This window comes from Trichomycterus rosablanca, chromosome 17 (assembly GCF_030014385.1).
Source record: "Trichomycterus rosablanca isolate fTriRos1 chromosome 17, fTriRos1.hap1, whole genome shotgun sequence".
Classification (NCBI taxonomy): domain Eukaryota; kingdom Metazoa; phylum Chordata; class Actinopteri; order Siluriformes; family Trichomycteridae; genus Trichomycterus; species Trichomycterus rosablanca.
Window position 1 is genome coordinate 16801237 of NC_086004.1, and position 21062 is coordinate 16822298.

Below are 21062 nucleotides of genomic sequence, written 5' to 3' on the forward strand. Positions count from 1 at the left end.
GAATGTAAGTAATTATGTGTAATGTGTTACAATAGGTTTGTACTGAATGGGAATAAAGGGGAGAAAGGAGGGATGAAAAAAGGAAAAATTAAGGAGTGTGATTCAGTTTGGATTAGAGCATGATGACCTGCAGTAAAGGTGTACAAGAATTTTAGCTGTCAAAGGGGGGGAAGAGATTACAGGAGAGGAAAGAACAGAAAAGAGTAAGTAGTCAGACTACTAATAGCACAACAATTCTGGTAACTCAAGTCTAGGCCCAGCTAATGAGAAGCTAACTTCAGCTTTGCTAAAATAATTTTTGACCTAAAGATTTCTTTGATCACAAGCGAGTGTTTTGTGTCAGCAAGAATTAAATGGATTTGTTAATCCAAATGATGTAACTAAGCATTAATTCAACATGGAAAATTATGTTATTCCATAGATGTGTATAAAATAGGGCAGTGAGAGAAAATGGCTTTATCTAAAATATACTAATCTGGATTTATTTTCTACTTCCAGGGAAATTATGCAATGACATAATCCATGTTCGTCAGTCAACCAACGCTGTACCCTGTGAGAGTGTGTATATATCTGTGTATGTAGAAATTCCACTCAGGATGTCCCCTGTGTGTGAGAGTGTGTATGAGAGAATAAAACCAATAAAGATTATATCCTGTTAAATAGGACACAAGCACATTCTAAATTTAAGTAGATTGTCTTCTTCTCTGTTATAAAGCATCGTGCAGCCATCTGTGATTTTTAAGCACAAAATTGTTCAAATAATCAGAACAATTATTTGCACACAGCTCTCACTGCACTACCACTGTCATAGATGTTTCAAACACTGCAGCTCTTTTGCAGGAGACAGGAGTGGAGCAGATCTTGAAATACTTGTGCTTGCCAATGCTAATGTAATTAAAAGCATACTACTACTGTGTCTATGTATGTAAATGCACTTTTATTAAAACAAGAATTGCACTAAAAACAATAACAACAAAATGCATCAGCTGCTCTTCATCTCACTCTGCCTCAGTAAGTAAACCTTCATCATATTTAGCATTATGTGTGTTTGTGTGTAAGATTAAGTTTCTTAATTTAAAAAAAAGCATACAAATACATTACAAATTGTAAATTTTAAATGGTAATTCAAAAATTATATTAAAATAAAATTGTATTTTTGTACATGCAGTAATAATAATAATAATAATACTTTGCATTTATTAATATTTTCCCATAGCTTTTATGAAAGCACCTAGAAACGTCAAACTTGTATGTATATATATAGAAATTCAGTATGATTTTACCTAAAGGTACGTCACTATGAGTTCTCGGACATTAATTTCCAAATCAAAATCCCCCTCCCTTTTGGATTTTGGTATGTATCTGTACAAATTAATGTCTATTTAGTCAAAGACCATTTGTGAGGTCAAACAGTGATGTTGAACAGGAAAGCCTGGTAACTGATGTTCCAATTCATCCCAGTGATGCTTAATGTGGTTGAAGTCAGAGCTCTGTAAGGGCTACTAGAGTTTCTTTACACCAAACCTGTCAATCTATGTCTTTAGGGACCTTGTATATAACAAATCAAATCATTTATAATATAAAACTGACTTTATACACCTGTTAGTCCCTGTTATACCCCTGTTTGTAGGGCAGTGGCAGCTCAGCGTTCAAAGTACTGGTCTCATATTCGAAAGATTGCCTGTTCTAGCTCTACTTTTGCAAGGTGGATGCTGCTGGGCCTTTGAGCAAGGTCCTTAATTCTCAATTGCTTGCACTGTATTTGGTCAGAATTTTGGATAAAGTGTCTGCTAAATGCTGTAATTGGCCAATATTTTAGCATGTTACACACAAAACTGTTATGTTACCACAAAACACAAACACCTAATTGTAATAACTAGGAGGGCTGTGTACATACTTTTGGCTTAATGATATATCTTTTTGACTGAGCTGCAGTGTCATTAGTTAAAGTCTGGCATAGGACTAATCCTCAGTAATCTCCACTGATGTGCAATTCTCTCTCTACGCTGTAACTCAGACACATTGTTGTATAACCTTTTTTTATGTTGAACGTACATATATAAGACACAAAGTAAAAGCATTAAAGATTAATTTATACTAATTAACATATATAAACATAAAAAGTAAAAAGAAAAAATAAAGTCCATTAGTAGCACTTAATAGTAACACCTTACTATAAGGTGCAGTAAAATTATGCCACACTGCTAATTTCGTAACTAATGTTTTATTTATTATATTGAAGTAGTACTCAGCTAGGGCACATTCATTTGTTTTCTTACTCTTTATAGAGATTTGGATCTCTTTCCTATCAAAGAATGCCATAATGTATGCTGTTGTACACAATGTAAATGCCCTCAATGTAAAGTAAAAACATCTAGAATCTAAAATAACAAATGCTTAATTCATACATTCATACATGGTTTTTTAAGGTTGAGCATTTTTACAAAAAACTAGCAGAACACCAAAACCATGTAGCCTGAAGTGATAAATTGTTAAGACAAGGACAATCTAGACCAGGTGGAATGCCTTTATTTGTCATACATAGATGTGTAGAGTACACAGACATCTTCTTTGGAAACTGGGGTCAGAGAGCAGGGTCAGACATTGTATGGCGTCCTTGGAGCTGAGAGGGTTAAGGGCCCATGAGTGCCTGCATGGCAGAGGATTTAAGCCCACAACCTTCTAGTTGCTAACTGCCAATCATTTGTTCATCATTTGCCAGTATGACAAATAAATAGGGGACTGAAGGGAGTGTGGAAGTATTTTTAAAATGAAAACATAGTGTCAAATCTTAATTTTAGTACAGGAGGAATAAGACTGACAATGCCCTAATGTCCACAGTAAGGTCAACAAAAAAATGGCCCACTTAATATGAAAGAATTTGACTGGTCTAATGTCAACCTCAGAGTACACTTTTTATCTATGAGCATGGTGTTAGTGCCTGCTTTCAGTGTCTAAACTCTCTATTGTTATCATAACAAAATGAAAGGTAAGAGTGGAGGCTTTTATTGCAACAAAGGGGAACCAAATTGTTTTGGAAAATTCAACACGCATGTACGGTATGGTATGATTATGGCATGGTATGGAATGAGATATTCCATCTTATTTAATGTCAGTAGTGCCCTAGTTTCTTTCTTTTTTTCAGGTTTTTGTTGCTGTATTTTGGGTGCATCAGTTACTCCTCCATGTAGCTTTGTGTACCGTGGCTTTGCTAAATGTCTGGTGGCCCTGGGAGACAGTGTGAGCAGCTACTCTAGTAATGATGATGATGTCAATGGCATTTGCAGGTAAGCAATTTACTACACACATGCCTTTCTATACAACCAAATCAGAAAAAGTTGGGACAGTACTTTTATTTTGACTTTAAGATTGTGTATAGAATAACCCCAAGATAGTTTGTTTTCTTTGGGCAACTGCATTTCATTTGTTAATATACTTTTATTCCTGCATTTCAGGCCTGCAACACATTCTAAAAAAGTTGGGACAGCGCCAATTAAGGGCTAGTAATGAGATTTAAAAAGCTAAATAATGATGATTTTAAACAGTTAATGTCAGCATGTGATTGTAATCATGATTCGCAACAAAGCAGTATCCACAAAGGGTATTTGGGGAGCAAAGATGAGCAGAGGATCTCCAGTTTGTAAACAAATGTGTGAGAAAGTTATTGTAATGTTCAAGAACAATGTTCCTTAAAGAAAGATTAAAAGGGATTTGCATATGTCTCCCTCTATAGTGCATAATATCATTAAATAATTCAAGGAATCTGGAGGAATTTCAGTGCATAAAGAGCAAGGACGCAATCTCTGATCCATCAGACTGCACTGCAACAAGAACCATCATTCATCAATAGCTGATACAACCACATTCACAAGTTACATTCACAAATACCACAAAAAAGAAGCCTTATATTAACCATGTCCGAAAGTGACATTAGGTTCTCTGGGTTCAGAGACATCTGGGATGAACTATCACATAGTGAAAATGTGTATTGTGGTCAGACAAATCAGCATACATTTTTGAAAAAAATGGATGCTTTGTACTCCTGACCAAAGATGATATAGGATGATCCAGATTGCTATCAAGTTCAAAGGGTCTGTTATGGTATGGGGCTGTGTCAGTGCCCTTGTCAAAGGTAATTTACACTTCTGTGATGGCAGCATTAATGCAGAAAAGTACATTAAGATCTTAGAGCAACATATGCTGCCTTCAAGACACAATTTTTCCCAGTGATGACCATGCATTTTTCAACAAGACAATGCAAAACAACATGCTGCACACATTACAAAGGCATGGCTGTAAAAGAAGAGGGTACAGGTACTGGACTGGCCTGTCTGCAGTCTTGTCCTGTCCTGTCCTGTCCGCAGTAGAGAATGTGTGGGGGAGTTTTGGAGTGAAAAAGGCAACAACAACAACTGTGTTTGCAGGAAGAATGGGACAAAATAACCCCTGAAACACTTCATCACTTAGTGTCATCAGTGCCAAAACATCTTTTAGGTGTTGTAAAAAGGAATGGCAGCATTACAAAGCGGCAAATAATTTATCGTCCCAAATTTTTTTGGAATGTGTTTCAGGCCTGAGATGCAGGAATTAATGCAAATTAACTAATGAAATAAAGTTGACCAGACAAAACATGAAATATCTTGGGTTCATACTGTCTTTAATTAAATCAAAGTCCTTGTAAAACACTGCATATTTTCCATACTGTCCCCAACTTCTAAATGTATTTATTTTATTTTATAGAAATATGTTCTGAAAACATGTATTCATGTTTACTATTTATAACTCACAAATATAACATGTAGGGTGTGTTTGAAAACCTAGGGAGCTCTCTACATTTTACGTCATCCTACGTAAGGAGAAGGATCCTGAGAAGGAGGCTGTTCGAAATCCTAGATGCCTTAATATTCTCACTTGTAAGGTATCTTAAAATTTCAATGGTATTTTGACTCAAGAACGAGTGAGCGTCCAATGCTTCCTTAGCGGTGAAGGCAATCCCAGCATTCAGTGCGGCACAGCTTTTCTCACAGAAAAATAGAAAACATGGCGGATGGTGCGAAGAAACAAACAGAGTAATTTTCAAATGTAATTAAATTAATATTGATTTTTTATTTGTATAAACTTGCACAAGTATCGTTTATTTGCAAATTTGTGCTTGTCAGCAAATTTAACCGTTTACGGTACACTAAGGGAGATGTTAGTTGACATGCTAGCACGTTGTGCCACCCAATCCGATTGGTTTGAATGGCATGAGGCTAACTCTGTTAGCTTAGTAAGCGAAAACTGATGGAATTGCTGTCACACAGCAAGGCACACAGTAACACCAGTCCATCGCAGGGCAGACACACATACACACACAAACACACACACACACACCCATTCGGCAATTCAGTGTCTCCAATTAACCTGACTGCATGTTTTTGGACTGTGGGAGAAAACCGGAGCTCCCGGAGGAAACCCACACAGACACGGGGAGAACATGCAAACTCCACACAGAAAGGACCCGGACCGCCCTGCCTGGGGATCGAACCCAGGATCTTCTTGCTGTGAGGCGACAGTGCTACCCACCGAGCCACCATGCCGCCCTGTGTTCAAATAACCTGCCTTATAAGTCAATGACTTATTAGAATCCTCTCTAATTAGGCAGCTGCCTATGTAGGCAGTAAGACAGCAAGGCAGCTCACTAGGTTTTCAAACACACCCTTAACTAATAATAAAACAGCATTCATTAAGTCAACCAGTTTTGTGACAATTTACTGAAATAAAATATAGAAATTTTTTAAGATAATTCTAATACTTAGCAATTGTAAGACTAGCTTTATTCTGATTCAACAAATTACCTTTCTAGCACAGTCCATTTTTGACACAAAATAACTGTATTTGTAAATTAGGTGTCCTCGTTGTGGTATATCAGTATGACAAAGGAGCATTTAAAACAAGTCAAATTTTTGCTAAATAATTTCAGCATCTGGTCAGAATTGATGGGAAACTTGACAGAACATAAAGAAATGCTTTAATTAGTTTTTACATTTAAGTACATATTTTTTTTCTTTTTAATCTTTACTAAAATATATATATTTTAAAGCAACAATGTGATTTTAGGCTTGATAATGGAAAATGAGTACTTCATTTTGTTCATGTATTGTTCAAACATTAATATTTCATTTTTGTGAATTTGACCTCTATCATGGTAGATCTTGGGATGCTTTCCAGCTGTGTGTGAACAGTGTGCTGTCAAACTGCCATCGGAATGCAACAGAGGTATGGGAGTCTTTAAAGGATCAATCACGACAAACACAGTTACCAGGGAATTTATATGAAATATGTACCAGCCATACCCAGAAATCTCCTCAGACTCCATCTAGCACTGACCAGACTAATCAGGTGTCTCTGAAAGCATTTTATGCAGACAATAACCATACACATATTGTGCAGATGCTTTTGACATGCACGCTTGTTTTTTTGTTACAATAGTAGCCTCCCATATTTTCTCAAATAGACAGAAAGTACTTAAAATGTATACAATGTAAATACAAGCAGATAACATTGACACTCCATTTAGTATAGCATATTATGCTTTTGAAACAAATGTAGTGTCTACATTTAGCATTTACTGATGTTGTATGCAATACTAGGACCTTAAATAGAAAAGAGAACAGTTTCTATTAACTAACACCTATGATAAGAATTCATTTTACGTTTAATCAATATTAAAGTATTATTACATTTTTAATTAATCAGTATAAAAAAATGCATATGCATAATTGTATTATATATATATATATATATATATATATATTTTTTTTTTAATTTTATTTTATTTTTTTCCCCACATTTTTTTCACATTTTTCTTTTCACATCTTTTTTTTCACATTTACAAACCGCATTTCCAGGTTTTTTCCTTGTATAATGCAATAAAAACAACAATCTGTGATTTATTAATTTTCTTGAACTTTATTTAACTGACATTAGTAAAGAATAATGAAATAAATTATGTTTTGGCTTAACAGCTTGATTGTATTTTGTGTATATAAACTGCCTGCAACACAGCACAAAAGTTGAAAGAGGGAGAAAATACAAGTGAGAGTTTGTAGAATATCAAAGTTAAACTGTTTTGCAACATTTAACAATACACAGGTAAATTGGTGACAGGTGAGGGTATCATAACTAAAATGAGGGTATAAAATGAGGTTTCATCAAAGACTCAGCACTTGCAGGCTCACCACTTTGTTTTGCAAATTTTTTAGAATTTTGTAGAATTCTCAGTCTATGCAGGGTGAGGCCAGAAACCAATGTTAAATATGTGTGACCTTTGAGCCTTTGCATTGCACAAAAAAATGTCATGTTACTTTGATAAATAAAGTTCATTGTTATTTTATCAAATACAAAGACAATGCAAGGCCTCATTCTTAAAATGCTACAATGCTACAAAGAGTGTAAATGCTTGACTGGCCTGCCTACAAATCCAGACCTGTCTCCTATTGAAAATGTATGACACATCATAAAAAGGAGAATCAGACAATGATGACCATAGAGCACAGCTGTTAAGCAGCTGAAGGCTTGTACCAACCAAAGATTCCACCTGCACAACTGCAACAACTAGACTTTTTAGTTCACCCACAAGTAAAAAGTGTAAATAATATGGAAGGTCATTTAACAGTGGTAAACATTCCCCTGTCCCAACTTTTTGTTTGTTGCAGGCATCAAATTGTTTTCATTTACAAAATACAATTAGGTTCATCAGTAAAAAACTGTAACAGGGAAGGCCACGCCTTCAGGTGACAGGTGAAGTTTCACACCGGCAATTTTTGAAAAGTTTAAAAGTAGTACAGGATGCTTAACAATAACTTGTTTGAAAAACCACTAACAATTAAGGGAAAGTGTAAAAATAGAGTGGCTGAAAAAACAGAACCTAAGTAAAAAAAAAAAAAAAAAAAAAAAACATCTGCAGCCCGCAATAGAGAAAGTGGATATAAAAGGGAAGGCAAAGCACTAAGAACTAGCTGTCACAAGGCTAACCCAGTTCGCTGCCCAAAAGTGCAGCGACCTCAGCCAGGTTCCTATGAAAAGATAAAAGGTATGCTGGCATTTTACGGCAGTAGAAAACTGAACCGGACTAAGAGGAGCAGGCGAATCTGTGAGAGTAAAACTGTGATTTACAGAAACACTCCCACCTGAAGTGAATTAACGCTAAACAAGGCACAGGTAACATGTCATTTAACGTATATATATATATATATATATATATATATATATATATATATATATATATATATGATCAAAACAATCTATGTAATATATGTTTTCTGCTGCTAAAAATTCTACACTTGACTGTATTGTGGGTAGAGAATTTCAATACTCTTTAAGTACATTTGTTTATTTTATTCAAATGTTTTACAGCTACTTTTGGAATAATGTCAGGGTTTGGTTCATGTGTGATAAGTATTTTAGCTGATTTAGCCCACAGTATAACTCTCATTCAATAAAAAGCAAAACAAAATTTTAACATTTTCTTTAAGCTTTAGTGTTGTTTTACTAATAAACATTCTATTGTGTTGTTGAACCTAGAGTTCTGGACAAACTTTGGACAATGTTGGTCAGATTTCATGTTTTGTTTATTATTAAGTGAGAATAATTTTTAAAATAACATTTGAAGCACTGTTAAGATCAACATGTAAACAGTTATTCTGCTATCAGATGTGCAGAAGTTAATTACCTGTAAAAGAATAAAGTGAATAAAACAATTCACAAACAAATGAACAAAACGTAGTACCTAGCCATGTGTGTATATAATTTATCAATAAAATGGTATGATAATTTCAAATATAATTAATGAAGACATATTAGTCAAGAAATGAACCCTGGGTTAGAGTCAATCCAGCTCCTCAATAAGTTTGTTTTTTTGCTTTTCTTCTGTTATAAAATAGGCATCCCCAGCCTCAGGATCTATTTCTGGTTCTGTCTCATTAGTAAAAAGAAGACTAGGATCCCTTGTTGCTGTGTTTTTGGTGGAACAGCTATAGAGATGGGGTTTATCCAGACAGTTTGATACAGATGTAAACTTGATGTGGAGATTTTCTTTTTGTTCAGAGTTACAGTCAGTTTCAGATATGACTTGAATTTTGGGACAGTGCACAGTCTAAAAAAAAGCAAACATTTTTTGTAAGTTACTGAATCAGAATTACAGTCCATGGATTAATGCCTGTAGAGACTCTTTTAAACCAGTGGAACCAGCTACTTAGCCATATTTATTCCTAATAGTAACTTAAATCAAGCAGCTTTGCAATTTTCATAAACACTGATAATGCAATTGGTCATACAGTATACGGTCATGTAATCAATTTTGATTAGGCACTTTTTTCACTTTTTATTGGAGGCAAGCTTTTCAACAAGTCAGATTTACAAATATCTTCCTTGCTAGAATTGTGCTGTTCTTTATTTTCAGTTATTTCTGGAAATACTGGAATATTTTCTGAAAGTGGAAACTAGGAGCAGTTATCACACAGATTAAAAAAAGTAGGCCAAACAGACTTACAGAACAGCTCCTATCTCAAGTATTTTTTTTCTTAGTTGCAACACTCATTGCTGATTTACAAACTGTTATAAAGTAAATTTCAGCACAAGAACAGTTTGTTGGGAACTTCATTAGGTTTATATGCCTGAGCAGCTGGACACAGGGCTAAACTTTAAAAACAAATTAATTTTAATAGACTTTTTACTGTACCTGAGGTACTGTTTGTATGTTGTCCGTGTCCATAAACTGCAAATCTGGCAAATCCTGTACATAAACAGCCAAATATAGATCAGTTAAGTGGATGAGATAAACAACAAGATAGACAAGTACATACATATAATATAAAATGTTTCCAATCTTTTGTGTTTACTTTAATGTTGTCATAATCCTCATGCAGCTTCTAATCTTTAGGCACTGCTAATATAAAAGTGAATCGTTTAGATTGAACAACTTACTCTGATAGTCAGTGATGAAATTTCAGACAAGTCAACCGTCTCTATTTCATCATCCGTGATAAGTTCAGTGACAGAACCACTTGTGCCAGCCACTAGAAATGAATATTCAGAGTCTGACCCTGAATATGAATGTAATTCATTTTTGGTTTTCTGATTCCTTTTTGATGGTATATGAAAATGTAGATGATTCCTTTGTCCTGACTGGTCATTGGGATCATTATCACCTGGAGAGAGAACCTGTTTTGCATCTGAGCTTTCCTGGAGAACATCCTCTATCTCAGATTTCAGTTGCACAACTCTGTTTGAAGCTGAAGTTAAATGGAGAATTTGCTCCACTTCCAATGTTGATTGGAGTACCTGATTCACATCCGATGCTGATGGTTGACTGATTGACTGATCGTTCTCATCTGGCTCTGGTGCTGACTGAATCGTTTCCGCCATCGTTTGAATGTGCTCCTTATATGATACTGGCAAGTCCATCTCTATTTGGTCTGGTTTTAATTGGTCACTCTGCTTTGTTTCTGATTCTGACTGGTTACATTCCTCATGAATACTGTTGTGATCTTCTACAGCAATACTTTCAGGGTCAAACATTCCTGAAGACAAATCATTATTATTAGAATGTAAGCAAGAAAAAAGAAAAATCAAAGCATTTTAATAATGTTGTGGATAATGATGTGGATTTACATACCTTTCTCCTGCTGTTCTTTATCTAGTCTTTTCTTTAGAGCATTTTCTCTGATAAGTGTCATAGAATCCAGACTCTCCTGAATTTTTCTTCTCTCTCGTGTTTGCCACATTTCTCTTTCTTTGCATTCTCCTTCCAAACCTCCCGTTGCCCATGCTTCTGCACACGCTCTGTGGGCATACATATATATTAAATAGAATTAATGTAGTAGGTACAGTGTACATGTGTAATACCATGTACAAACATTCCAGTCTCTTCTTAGTCTCTATAATTGTGTTTTAATTCACATGGGATATAAAAAATAAACAGTACTGAACACATCGGTCTATTTCCATGTTTTGTTGATTTTTAAAAAATGCATTTTCTTCCCTTTTTCCCCCTTTAGCGCGTCTAATTGCCCCATTGCATCATGCTTCCTCTCCGCCTATGCCGATCCCTGCTCTGACCGAGGAGATCGAAACTAACCCACGCCCCCTCCGACATGTGGGCAGCAAGCCGTATGCATCTTATCACCCACACATTGACGAATGTTGTGCCACCTAGCATTGTGTACGGAGAGACACACCCCAAGAGCACTCTTTCCTCATCTCTGTGTAGGTGCCTCTAATCAGCCAGCAGAGGTCGTAATTGCACCAGTCTGACAGAGAGAGACCCATATCTGGCTTAGTCCTGCCCATCTGAACAACAGGCCAATCGTTGTTCATGTGGCCGCTCAGCCGGCAAGGCAGAGCTGAGATTCAATATGATGTATTCGAGATCCCAGCTCTGGTTGCAGCGTGTGTTTTTACCGCTGTGCCACCTGAGTGGCATATGTTTTGTTGATTTTTTTAACACAACAGTAGAACACTCTATAAATAAAACAAACCTTAATATTTCATTTAGCTTAAAATTTTAGTTCCCAATTTCTATTTATTAATAATAATACAAGAAAAATAACAAAACACAGATTTTTGTTATAAATGCAGATGTACATGTCGTCCCAACAGGGTTTTATATTCATTTTGCAATTCACATTATGCAACAAACAAGTGTTTACCTCTCTTTTGGAAAAACTGGTCGGTCATCCAGGTATGTTAGCTGCCTTAGTCGAATAATCAGCGACTTTCTATAGTTTGGTATTTTCTTGATGACATTATTACCCATAAGGCTTAGCACTCTCTGAAATATAGATACATAGTTGCATTTACAGCAATTCAGCAACCATTCCTTAGTACAAACATTCTGAGGAGGTGTTTGTTTTTACCAAGTTGGGCATCTTCTCTAGTACAGTGATCATTTCTGGGTCACTGAGGCGGTTGTGTGACAAGTCCAGAACACTGATGGCGGGACAGTTACCTAGCTCCTCCACATCACTAAGACTCTCCAATGCATTGTGAGATATCTGCAGTGTAGATAGCTCACTCAAGCTCGCTGATAAAAAAAAAAGTCTAATGAAGGTAAATGTATTAATAAAGAGTCTCACATACAAAGCCCCTATTTTAAGCCCTTATTAAAATCAACAACCCCTATAACCCATAAATTTGTTAATAATTTATAGGCTCAGATCAAAATCAGCAACAACATGAAAATTTTAACTAGAGTTATGTAATTTGACAATAATGGCAGAAATAAATAATTGGCTGTTGTTATTCCTGCTGTGGTAGACAGATAACTCGCTGTATGCTGTTGTATATGCTAAATACTGTTGCAATTGTCAAATTAACTAGACGGGACTGCTTTATACTATTTTTAATGTTTTTAATGTCGTATCCAGTTACCCAATTGCATGACGCTTTCTTTCTACTGATGTTGACCTCCGCTCTGACTGAGGAGAGCTGTGACTAACACCTCCGACACATGTGCAGTAGCTGACTGCATCTTTTCACCTGCACATGGCGAGTTCATATGTGGATCAGCTTTTGTGTACAGAGAGACACACTCTGATCAAAGCATTATCCCTCTCTGTGCAGGTGCCATTAATCAGCCAGCAGAGGTTCTAATTGCATCAGTTATGAGAAATCCATTATGGCACCCTCCTTGAACAACAAGGCAATCGCTGTTCGTGTAGGCGCTTAGCCTGGCGGTAGTAGAGCTGAGATTCTAACCGACGAGTTCAAGATGTCAGCTCTGGTGTGCTAGCGTGTTTTGCTGCTGCACCACCTGAGTGTCCTACATGACTCTTCTATTTGGTCCAACAACCTTGAGTGTTAAAAAGCAAGGCAAAAAATGCTAGGCAATTAGAAGGTTTTGGGACATATCTGTGTAGTATGTGTTTACTTACATACATGTATGTTACAATCCAATAAATAATAACTGTAACAAAATGTGTATATTGATCTGTGTTACTCACATATGTTCTGGATGACCTTGATGTAGTTGTTTGACACATTAAGTGTGCAGAGCTTGGTGAGTGGTTCAATGTTCTCTAGTGTTTGGATGATGTTCTGGTGGAGGAAAAGACAGCGAAGCTCTGTCTGATTCTGCAGGTTTTCAATTCTCTGGATTCCATTGCCCTCAAGCCAGAGACAACGCAAGCCTGTATACTCTTCTAAGCCCTCAATAACGGCAAAACCTACACAAAAAAACATACATGACAACACAGGTTATACAGTGTGCACACATCTATGTATATACTTAATAATTGCAGTAGTCAGTGTTACAATATGCTGATGAATCTTTTACTGTAGTACTGAGTAAAAATTCATACCTTTGTAATGAAGGTAGAGTGTGTCATTCAGTCTTGGTGTCAGGTAAAGTTTGTTTTGTTTGCAGTGGTCTCTTAATAATTTCTTGGTAATTCTATATGACACAAATACAAACAGGATTTACTTTTAAAAGAAACACCTAAGTACTAAAATACATAAAAATTTTAAACATTTTAATGCATTTAAAAAAAAATAGCGAAAAAAATAAACTGCATCTCTAACATTCATTAATTTCATCAACTGCTTTATCTGGTCCGATGCAGTAGGTTAGTTTCCAACAGGAAACACTGTGCAGAAGGCAGGAATACCCTGGACAGGGAGCACATCCATAGCAGGGTTTCACTCAACCCCTTAACACCCCAAAAACAAAATAAATCATGTCTATGTAAATGCCAGTACATACATACTAGTATATGCAGCACCTGTCAATAAGTTTCAGTAACACAGCCACATTGTCTAGTACACTAATTAGCCAAAACATTAGAACCACCTGCTTAATATGCTGTCAAAACAGCTTGGACCCATCAAGACATGAACTTCACAAGACATCTAAAGGAGAACTGTTGTGTCTGGCACCAGGACATTAGCAGCAGGCCCTTCAACTTAAGTGGATCACTGTACAGTGCATCCAGGTACCATCTCTTTTACAGATAAACTATTCACACATGCCTGGCTGTCTACATGATCCTGAAGAATTTGATTTGATGGACCAGTCAACCTTTTTCCATTTCTTCAATGTCCTATGCCTGAGTGCCCACTGTAGGTGCATTAAACAGTTTACAGGAGTTAGCATTTACAGGCCCGTGACTATGCACTCCTTTACACTGAAAGGTTGTGTTGTGGATGTTGTGACATATTCACCTCATTACCAGCATAAAGCAGAACATTACCTGGGACCTGAAATGTGCTTCCCATTTTCCGATGTTGTCTTTGTCAAATAAGTATCTTCTGTGCCATTTATTGACATCTTCACATCTTCTTGTTGTGCCTTGTCATCTTCAAATGTGTTGCTTCCAGTCCTTGGGTTTTGCTCTAGATAAGATGATACAAAAAAAACAGCCAACTAAACAACTGTCCACATTCCACATTTTTTGAGGTATAATAAGGTTAACATGTATGGCTGCCCCAAAAGGACAGTCAGTCAAAAGTAAATATGTTTTTTTTGCAATGCAAGCTTTATCTGTCAAATTTGCTGTAGCAATCTAATGTACAGTTTAAAAACTAAAACCACTGTGAAATATCAGCAAAGGTGTTTTAGGGGTTATTGCGCTCATCTTCGTACCTTACTCATTGTCCATACTTCACATAAAAAATTTATATTTTGGATCATTACTAAATTTTTACCCAGACAGTGGACATTTGTAACAGTGAACTTTAATATAAATGACAGAGCTCAAAGTTCCAAATAAGGATATTTTTCTGCAGAGCTAGATTTTGCTTTAATTTAAGTCTTTATCAGCTAAATGATACAGCAAATGAAAAAGGAAAATTAATGATGTATTATTTAGAAAAGTAGATATTTAGTTATTACTGCTATGTCACATTTATTGAACAATCTCATCAGAACACGAAAAACTCTGTTACTGCAAAAAAATTACAAAATGACTTGAAAAATGCTGTGACAAATGTGTCAGTGGCAACAATAATCACTTGACAAACAAGGACTTCATGGCCAGACGAGTTGAAAGTGAAAAATACATGCACATATCTACATTAAACTGTATCATTCTACACACATTTTATTAAAAATACCATCTTATATACTAAATAGTGTTATAAATTCAAATGTCTACTAGTTCGAGCACAATGTGTAAGATTTTGTGTGCAGATTAAAACACAACCCCACCAACTTGTCCACTGATCAGTGTTCTTTTTAATCTGTTGCCAAAGATTGCCAGATTCCTATCGACAATCCACACTTTGTTGCAATGTTTAAAGATGAAAAAGCACGGTTTGTGTTGATATGTACTTTTTATTGACATAGACATCATTAATATAAAGTTTCATAAGATACAGTTTAACTGTAAAGAACAAGATTAGCCCTGTGTGACTTTCTGTTACTAGATTATTAACTACATTTGTTAAAACGATACATAAACACGATGAAACTTGATAGTTCTAGCAAATTATGAATAGTAATGTAACTAAACCCATTATATTGTATTATATAATTACATGTTGGTTATTAAATTGTTGTGTTTACTTCGGTCTCTTATTATACGCACCTTCTTTTCCATCTCCAGCGCTTGCTGTTTCACTCACTTTGTTTTGCATGTTGAATTAATCTAATTCAGATGACAAACTGTATTATAAATACTGACCTAATGCAATAATAAAATGATTTAATTCGTAACGGTCGTTGCAAACTGAATACAGCAATCGTCTGAGAAACAGTAGAGAGTAAAGTTTGTCTTGTTTCCGTGGATACCAGCAGTGTAAGCCCCGCCCCTCAAGTGCTGTGACTAAAGTCGTTAGATCGCGCAGTAGTGTTCACACAACACAACTTGTAATCGCTTGTTGTCGTTGTGGTTTGCACACTGCATTGTATTTTTTCCAAATTCAACATTTCCTATTACTTCAACTGGATATAAACGTCTGCAACACACCTAGAACACAGGTGCAAAATAAGTGTGAAATGTGTAGTGAATGTTTAAATTACACCGATTTGAAGGATTCCACAACAGATTGGGTGTAAAAGTAGGAGCCACAAAAGTCTTAGTCAAAGATGGATTGCGCTGCACTATTTTGACAATTCTCTGAGGTTTGACACAATCAGTGCAAGATTGCAAATAATTTAGTCCTACTTTGTAACATTCTGCATGTACTCTGCAGTGTGGTTCTGGTATGTGTGCTTGTCAGATCTGAGTTTGATCCTTACCTCTTGTCACTGTCTGTGAGGAATTTCACATGTTCTCCCTGTGTCTGTGTGGGTCCCCAGCTTCCTCCTGCCCTCCAAAAACATGTCAGTAGGTAGACTGGTAACTCTACATTTTCCCTACATGTGTGAGTGCATTTTGCCCTTTGATAAATCCACAAATCATTCTTGCTTTGCATACATGGTTTTAGGATGGCACCTTACCTACAGAAAGTCTGACAAGTTTGACGTGATTACTAAAAAACATATGAATGAAGTTTTGACCACACAAGTGAGTGGTTGTAGCCTAGCGGTTAAGGTACTGGCCTAGCAAGCAGAAGGTTGCTGGTTTAAACCCCACCACTGCCAGGTTGCCACTGTTGGGCCCTTGAGCAAGGCCCTTAACTCTCAATTGCTTAGACTGTATACTGTAAGTCGCTTTGGATAAAAGCGTCTGCTAAATGCTGAAAATGTAAATGAAAATGCAAGTAAAATTACGGAAGAGCATATCAAACTATAACTCTTCTATGGTAGCTGACGTTATTTTATATAAAACATTCAAGTAATTAAGACTTGTGGGTTAAAATAGTTTTATAAATTATAAATAAGCAGACACATTTTCTTGGAAAGCTCAGTTATTCTTATGTGAGAAAAAGGGTTTCTACATTAAAATATAAAAAAACAGAAAACAAATAAAAGCACTAATAAACTAATAAAAAAAGGTACAAATAAAACCTATATTTACACTTAATAATGTGTTTGTGACACTACTGCACACGGTAAACATGCTCTACAATATACAACATTTTATTCATGGGTATTAACCACTGTTAACTTAACAAGTCAGTACATGTGGACACCATTATTTGAAGGTGAACCCCACCATACAGTAAGAACCCTATAAAGAACGGGACAGAACACGCCACAATTGTTTTGCAGTCCACTGACATTTTATTGTCATCTAACAATAGCTACAAACAGATACACAAACAGTAGCTTTCCATTTGCTGACTGACTTACAATCATTTGATGTGAAATAAATAGTTTATATACATGTGCTAGTGGGGTGACAAAAACATTTTACATAGAGCTCTTCAGAAGAGAACCATGTGCAGGTAAAATTAGCCCTTATTTGTACATAAATGATACAGAGTTTGTAGAATGTGTCTGTGCATTTGCATGCATGATTATTAACTCCAGCATTGAATAAGCATTAGACAGTTAGACAGTTATAAAGACTGTTTTACACAGTGCACTGCAGCATAATAAATTCTGGGTTAACAAAAATTATACAGATAAAACAACCTATTTATGGGCTTTGACCAAAACATCACATATAAGATCTTCGAGTGGTTGGGGCTTTTAGGGATTTTTTTCTCTTTACATTCCAAGAGCTGACAATAAACATAATAATTTTTAGTAAATTGTGCTTGTGCATGCACTGCACACATGAAAAAGTCATTTCTAAATAGCAAGCAAATCCTCCATCTGAACTGGTTCTTTTTAACAAGTGGGCATAGACAGTTCACAAGCCATTTCAGCTGTTTATGAAAAAAAAAAAAATCTAAATCTTTGTTAGTGAGCATACAGTAAATAGTGTTGGACAGAAGATAGCTCATTAAGAGTTTAGAGAACCAGTAGAAGTGCTAAGGCTAATACTGACACAAACATAAAGTCACATCATCGTGATTTTTTAGCATTTTTTCGTATTGCCATAACTTAGGAGAGAATAATGTAGGAGGAGCTAAATTTGTTTAGGTGTTGAGTTTAGATAAAAACAAGTTGGCTTAAAAAACACTTATGTTCCTTTAATTTTATAAGTGGTTGTTCTGTATAAAATGGTAGCAGTAAATGAGTATTGGGATGAGTAATAAATAGATCTGCAGTAATTAAAAAAATATATCAGCTGTAATCAAAATCCCTAAATTTACTATGCAAAAGCAATATAATTAAATAATTTAAAAACTCCTGCAAAATATTTGATACAAAATCATATCCAACTTTTCCTAATGTAAAATTGATGAAACAAAAGAAAGAACCTTAACAAAGGTCTTCAGGTTATTCTGGGAGAGTTCTGTATGCCAGTGTTTCCATGTGACAAACATAAACAGAGCTAAATAGTTTCACTTGAGAAATGTTTGACTTTAATAAATAACTGCTTTAGAAAAGGTGAGCCACAACAACACCAGACCTGTTGGCTGAGCAAATATTGCCCTCATTTTGTTCACGGTGCTATTGTAATTCATTGTACGGCAGGAATTTTGGGTTGCCAAACATTGGTAACTGTAGCAAATGCAATTTGTGCTTTGTTTGTCAAAGTAAATGCATAAAATGTGTAAACTACATGACCTAGCCACCTCCACAGTAGTTTGGAGTCTATGACCCACAGGATACTTCTGTCCTAGTAAAATGACTTGATCCCGCATCCCTCAGAAGATCAATTAGAGTATATTAATGACATTAATTACTGTATGCCAGCAGCTACCTAGATCAGGGTTTTTCAAACATTTCAAACCCACATTTTGTCCATGATTTTTTACGCGTCCCAGGCAACACAATGTATCTTACTCTCTCTATACAATTTGTAACAAAAAGCCTCCACAAGGGGGCGTTCACATACTAGTTCATTTAATATTTATTTTTTCTCTGTGACCCATTTTTTCAACTCACGACCCACCTAAGTGTCACTCACGACCCAGGGTTTGAAAAGCCCTGACCTAGATTACTTAACAGTTACAGGATGTTGCAGCTTTTATGAATTGGAGTAACACACTACAAACAACAAGATGGTGTCCTCTTCCTCCACATAAGACGTTTACATTGACTGTATTGTACAGAAAAAAGCAAAAAAAAATAAAAAATGAAAATGACAAAGCACTGATTCTTGTTTTTTGTTGTACAAAATGCCCCAACCTTTCTGGAAATAGGGTTTTGCTTAATTATATAAGAAATATTCATTTGGTGGTGTAAAATAAGTTAGTTATGCCATTAGAAGTTATTTGTTAGTGATTTTGTTTGACTATAGCTATTGACTTCTTTGTACCCATATACAGTGTATCACAAAAGTGAGTACACCCCTCACATTTCTGCAAATATTTCATTATATCTTTTCATGGGACAACACTATAGACATGAAACTTGGATATAACTTAGAGTAGTCAGTGTACAGCTTGTATAGCAGTGTAGATTTACTGTCTTCTGAAAATAACTCAACACACAGCCATTAATGTCTAAATGGCTGGCAACATAAGTGAGTACACCCCACAGTGAACATGTCCAAATTGTGCCCAAAGTGTCAATATTTTGTGTGACCACCATTATTATCCAGCACTGCCTTAACCCTCCTGGGCATGGAATTCACCAGAGCTGCACAGGTTGCTACTGGAATCCTCTTCCACTCCTCCATGATGACATCACGGAGCTTGTGGATGTTAGACACTTTGAACTCCTCCACCTTCCACTTGAGGATGCGCCACAGGTGCTCAATTGGGTTTAGTCCATCACCTTTACCTTCAGCTTCCTCAGCAAGGCAGTTGTCATCTTGGAGGTTGTGTTTGGGGTCGTTATCCTGTTGGGAAACTGCCATGAGGCCCAGTTTTCGAAGGGAGGGGATCATGCTCTGTTTCAGAATGTCACAGTACATGTTGAAATACATGTTTCCCTCAATGAACTGCAGCTCCCCAGTGCCAGCAACACTCATGCAGCCCAAGACCATGATGCTACCACCACCATGCTTGACTGTAGGCAAGATACAGTTGTCTTGGTACTTCTCACCAGGGCGCCGCCACACATGCTGGACACCATCTGAGCCAAACAAGTTTATCTTGGTCTCGTCAGACCACAGGGCATTCCAGTAATCCATGTTCTTGGACTGCTTGTTTTCAGCAAACTGTTTGCTGGCTTTCTTGTGCGTCACCTTCCTTCTGGGATGACGACCATGCAGACCGAGTTGATGCAGTGTGCGGCGTATGGTCTGAGCACTGACAGGCTGACCTCCCACGTCTTCAACCTCTGCAGCAATGCTGGCAGCACTCATGTGTCTATTTTTTAAAGCCAACCTCTGGATATGACGCCGAACACGTGGACTCAACTTCTTTGGTCGACCCTGGCGAAGCCTGTTCCGAGTGGAACCTGTCCTGGAAAACCGCTGTATGACCTTGGCCACCATGCTGTAGCTCAGTTTCAGGGTGTTAGCAATCTTCTTATAGCTCAGGCCATCTTTGTGGAGTGCAACAATTCTATTTCTCACATCCTCAGAGAGTTCTTTGCCATGAGGTGCCATGTTGAATATCCAGTGGCCAGTATGAGAGAATTGTACCCAAAACACCAAATTTAACAGCCCTGCTCCCCATTTACACCTGGGACCTTGACACATGACACCAGGGAGGGACAACGACACATTTGGGCACAATTTGGACATGTTCACTGTGGGGTGTACTCACTTATGTTGCCAGCTATTTAGACATTAATGGCTGTGTGTTGAGTTATTTTCAGAAGACAGTAAATCTACACTGCTATACAAGCTGTACACTGACTACTCTAAGTTATATCCAAGTTTCATGTCTATAGTGTTGTCCCATGAAAAGATATAATGAAATATTTGCAGAAATGTGAGGGGTGTACTCACTTTTGTGATACACTGTAAATATGGCTAGTTTGACTACTTTTATTTAAAAAAAAAACATAGAAAACACTTGTTCTTGTCTATATTTCATTTTTTTTTTTTTAGCTTTTTAAACTATACCATGGCTTCAGTTAGGTTTGGAGGGAGACAAAACAACTTCCCAGAATGTCTCTATATGGAAAAACACAAAAAAAACCTCTCTCCCTTGAGAAAATTTGCCGGTTCAGATGGACTTAGTATTACCCA

The 21062-nt window shown here is 36.4% G+C and overlaps 2 protein-coding genes across 3 annotated transcripts; one reads left to right on the forward strand and one right to left on the reverse strand.

Moving 5' to 3' along the window:
- Positions 1-977: 977 nt before the first annotated feature.
- On the forward strand, positions 978-6471 carry nrn1lb (neuritin 1-like b). 2 transcript variants are annotated; one of them, XM_063012344.1, is made up of 3 exons: positions 978-1011; positions 3146-3287; positions 6192-6471. In XM_063012344.1, exons 1-3 carry the CDS (start codon positions 978-980, stop codon positions 6469-6471), a joined length of 456 nt encoding a protein of 151 aa, XP_062868414.1. The 2 variants fall into 2 exon arrangements, 1 of the variants encoding a protein (XP_062868414.1); XR_010015101.1 differs by lacking the exons at positions 978-1011; positions 3146-3287 and adding an exon at positions 4855-4918 and having other exon boundaries at positions 6192-6268.
- Positions 6472-8594: 2123 nt separating this feature from the next.
- On the reverse strand, positions 8595-15718 carry dnaaf1 (dynein axonemal assembly factor 1). Its single transcript, XM_063013050.1, has 10 exons — positions 15564-15718; positions 14229-14370; positions 13341-13432; positions 12984-13205; positions 11898-12064; positions 11691-11812; positions 10658-10824; positions 9967-10562; positions 9722-9775; positions 8595-9136 (listed from the first exon to the last, which is right to left on the reverse strand). Exons 1-10 carry the CDS (start codon positions 15610-15612, stop codon positions 8870-8872), a joined length of 1878 nt encoding a protein of 625 aa, XP_062869120.1. The 5' UTR covers positions 15613-15718; the 3' UTR covers positions 8595-8869.
- Between the last annotated feature and the right edge of the window lie 5344 nt (positions 15719-21062).

Excerpts from the sequence above, each read along its gene's own strand:
- nrn1lb (XM_063012344.1), top strand. The coding sequence starts at position 978 with ATGCATCAGCTGCTCTTCATCTCACTCTGCCTCA. Across the intron at positions 1,012-3,145 it reads CTTCATCTCACTCTGCCTCA|GTTTTTGTTGCTGTATTTTG; the intron begins GTAAGTAAACCT and ends TCTTTTTTTCAG. Across the intron at positions 3,288-6,191 it reads GATGTCAATGGCATTTGCAG|ATCTTGGGATGCTTTCCAGC; the intron begins GTAAGCAATTTA and ends CTATCATGGTAG.
- dnaaf1 (XM_063013050.1), bottom strand. The coding sequence starts at position 15,612 with ATGCAAAACAAAGTGAGTGAAACAGCAAGCGCTGGAGATGGAAAAGAA. Across the intron at positions 13,433-14,228 it reads AAGCACATTTCAGGTCCCAG|AATTACCAAGAAATTATTAA; the intron begins GTAATGTTCTGC and ends TGTGTCATATAG. Across the intron at positions 9,137-9,721 it reads ACATACAAACAGTACCTCAG|ACTGTGCACTGTCCCAAAAT; the intron begins GTACAGTAAAAA and ends GCTTTTTTTTAG.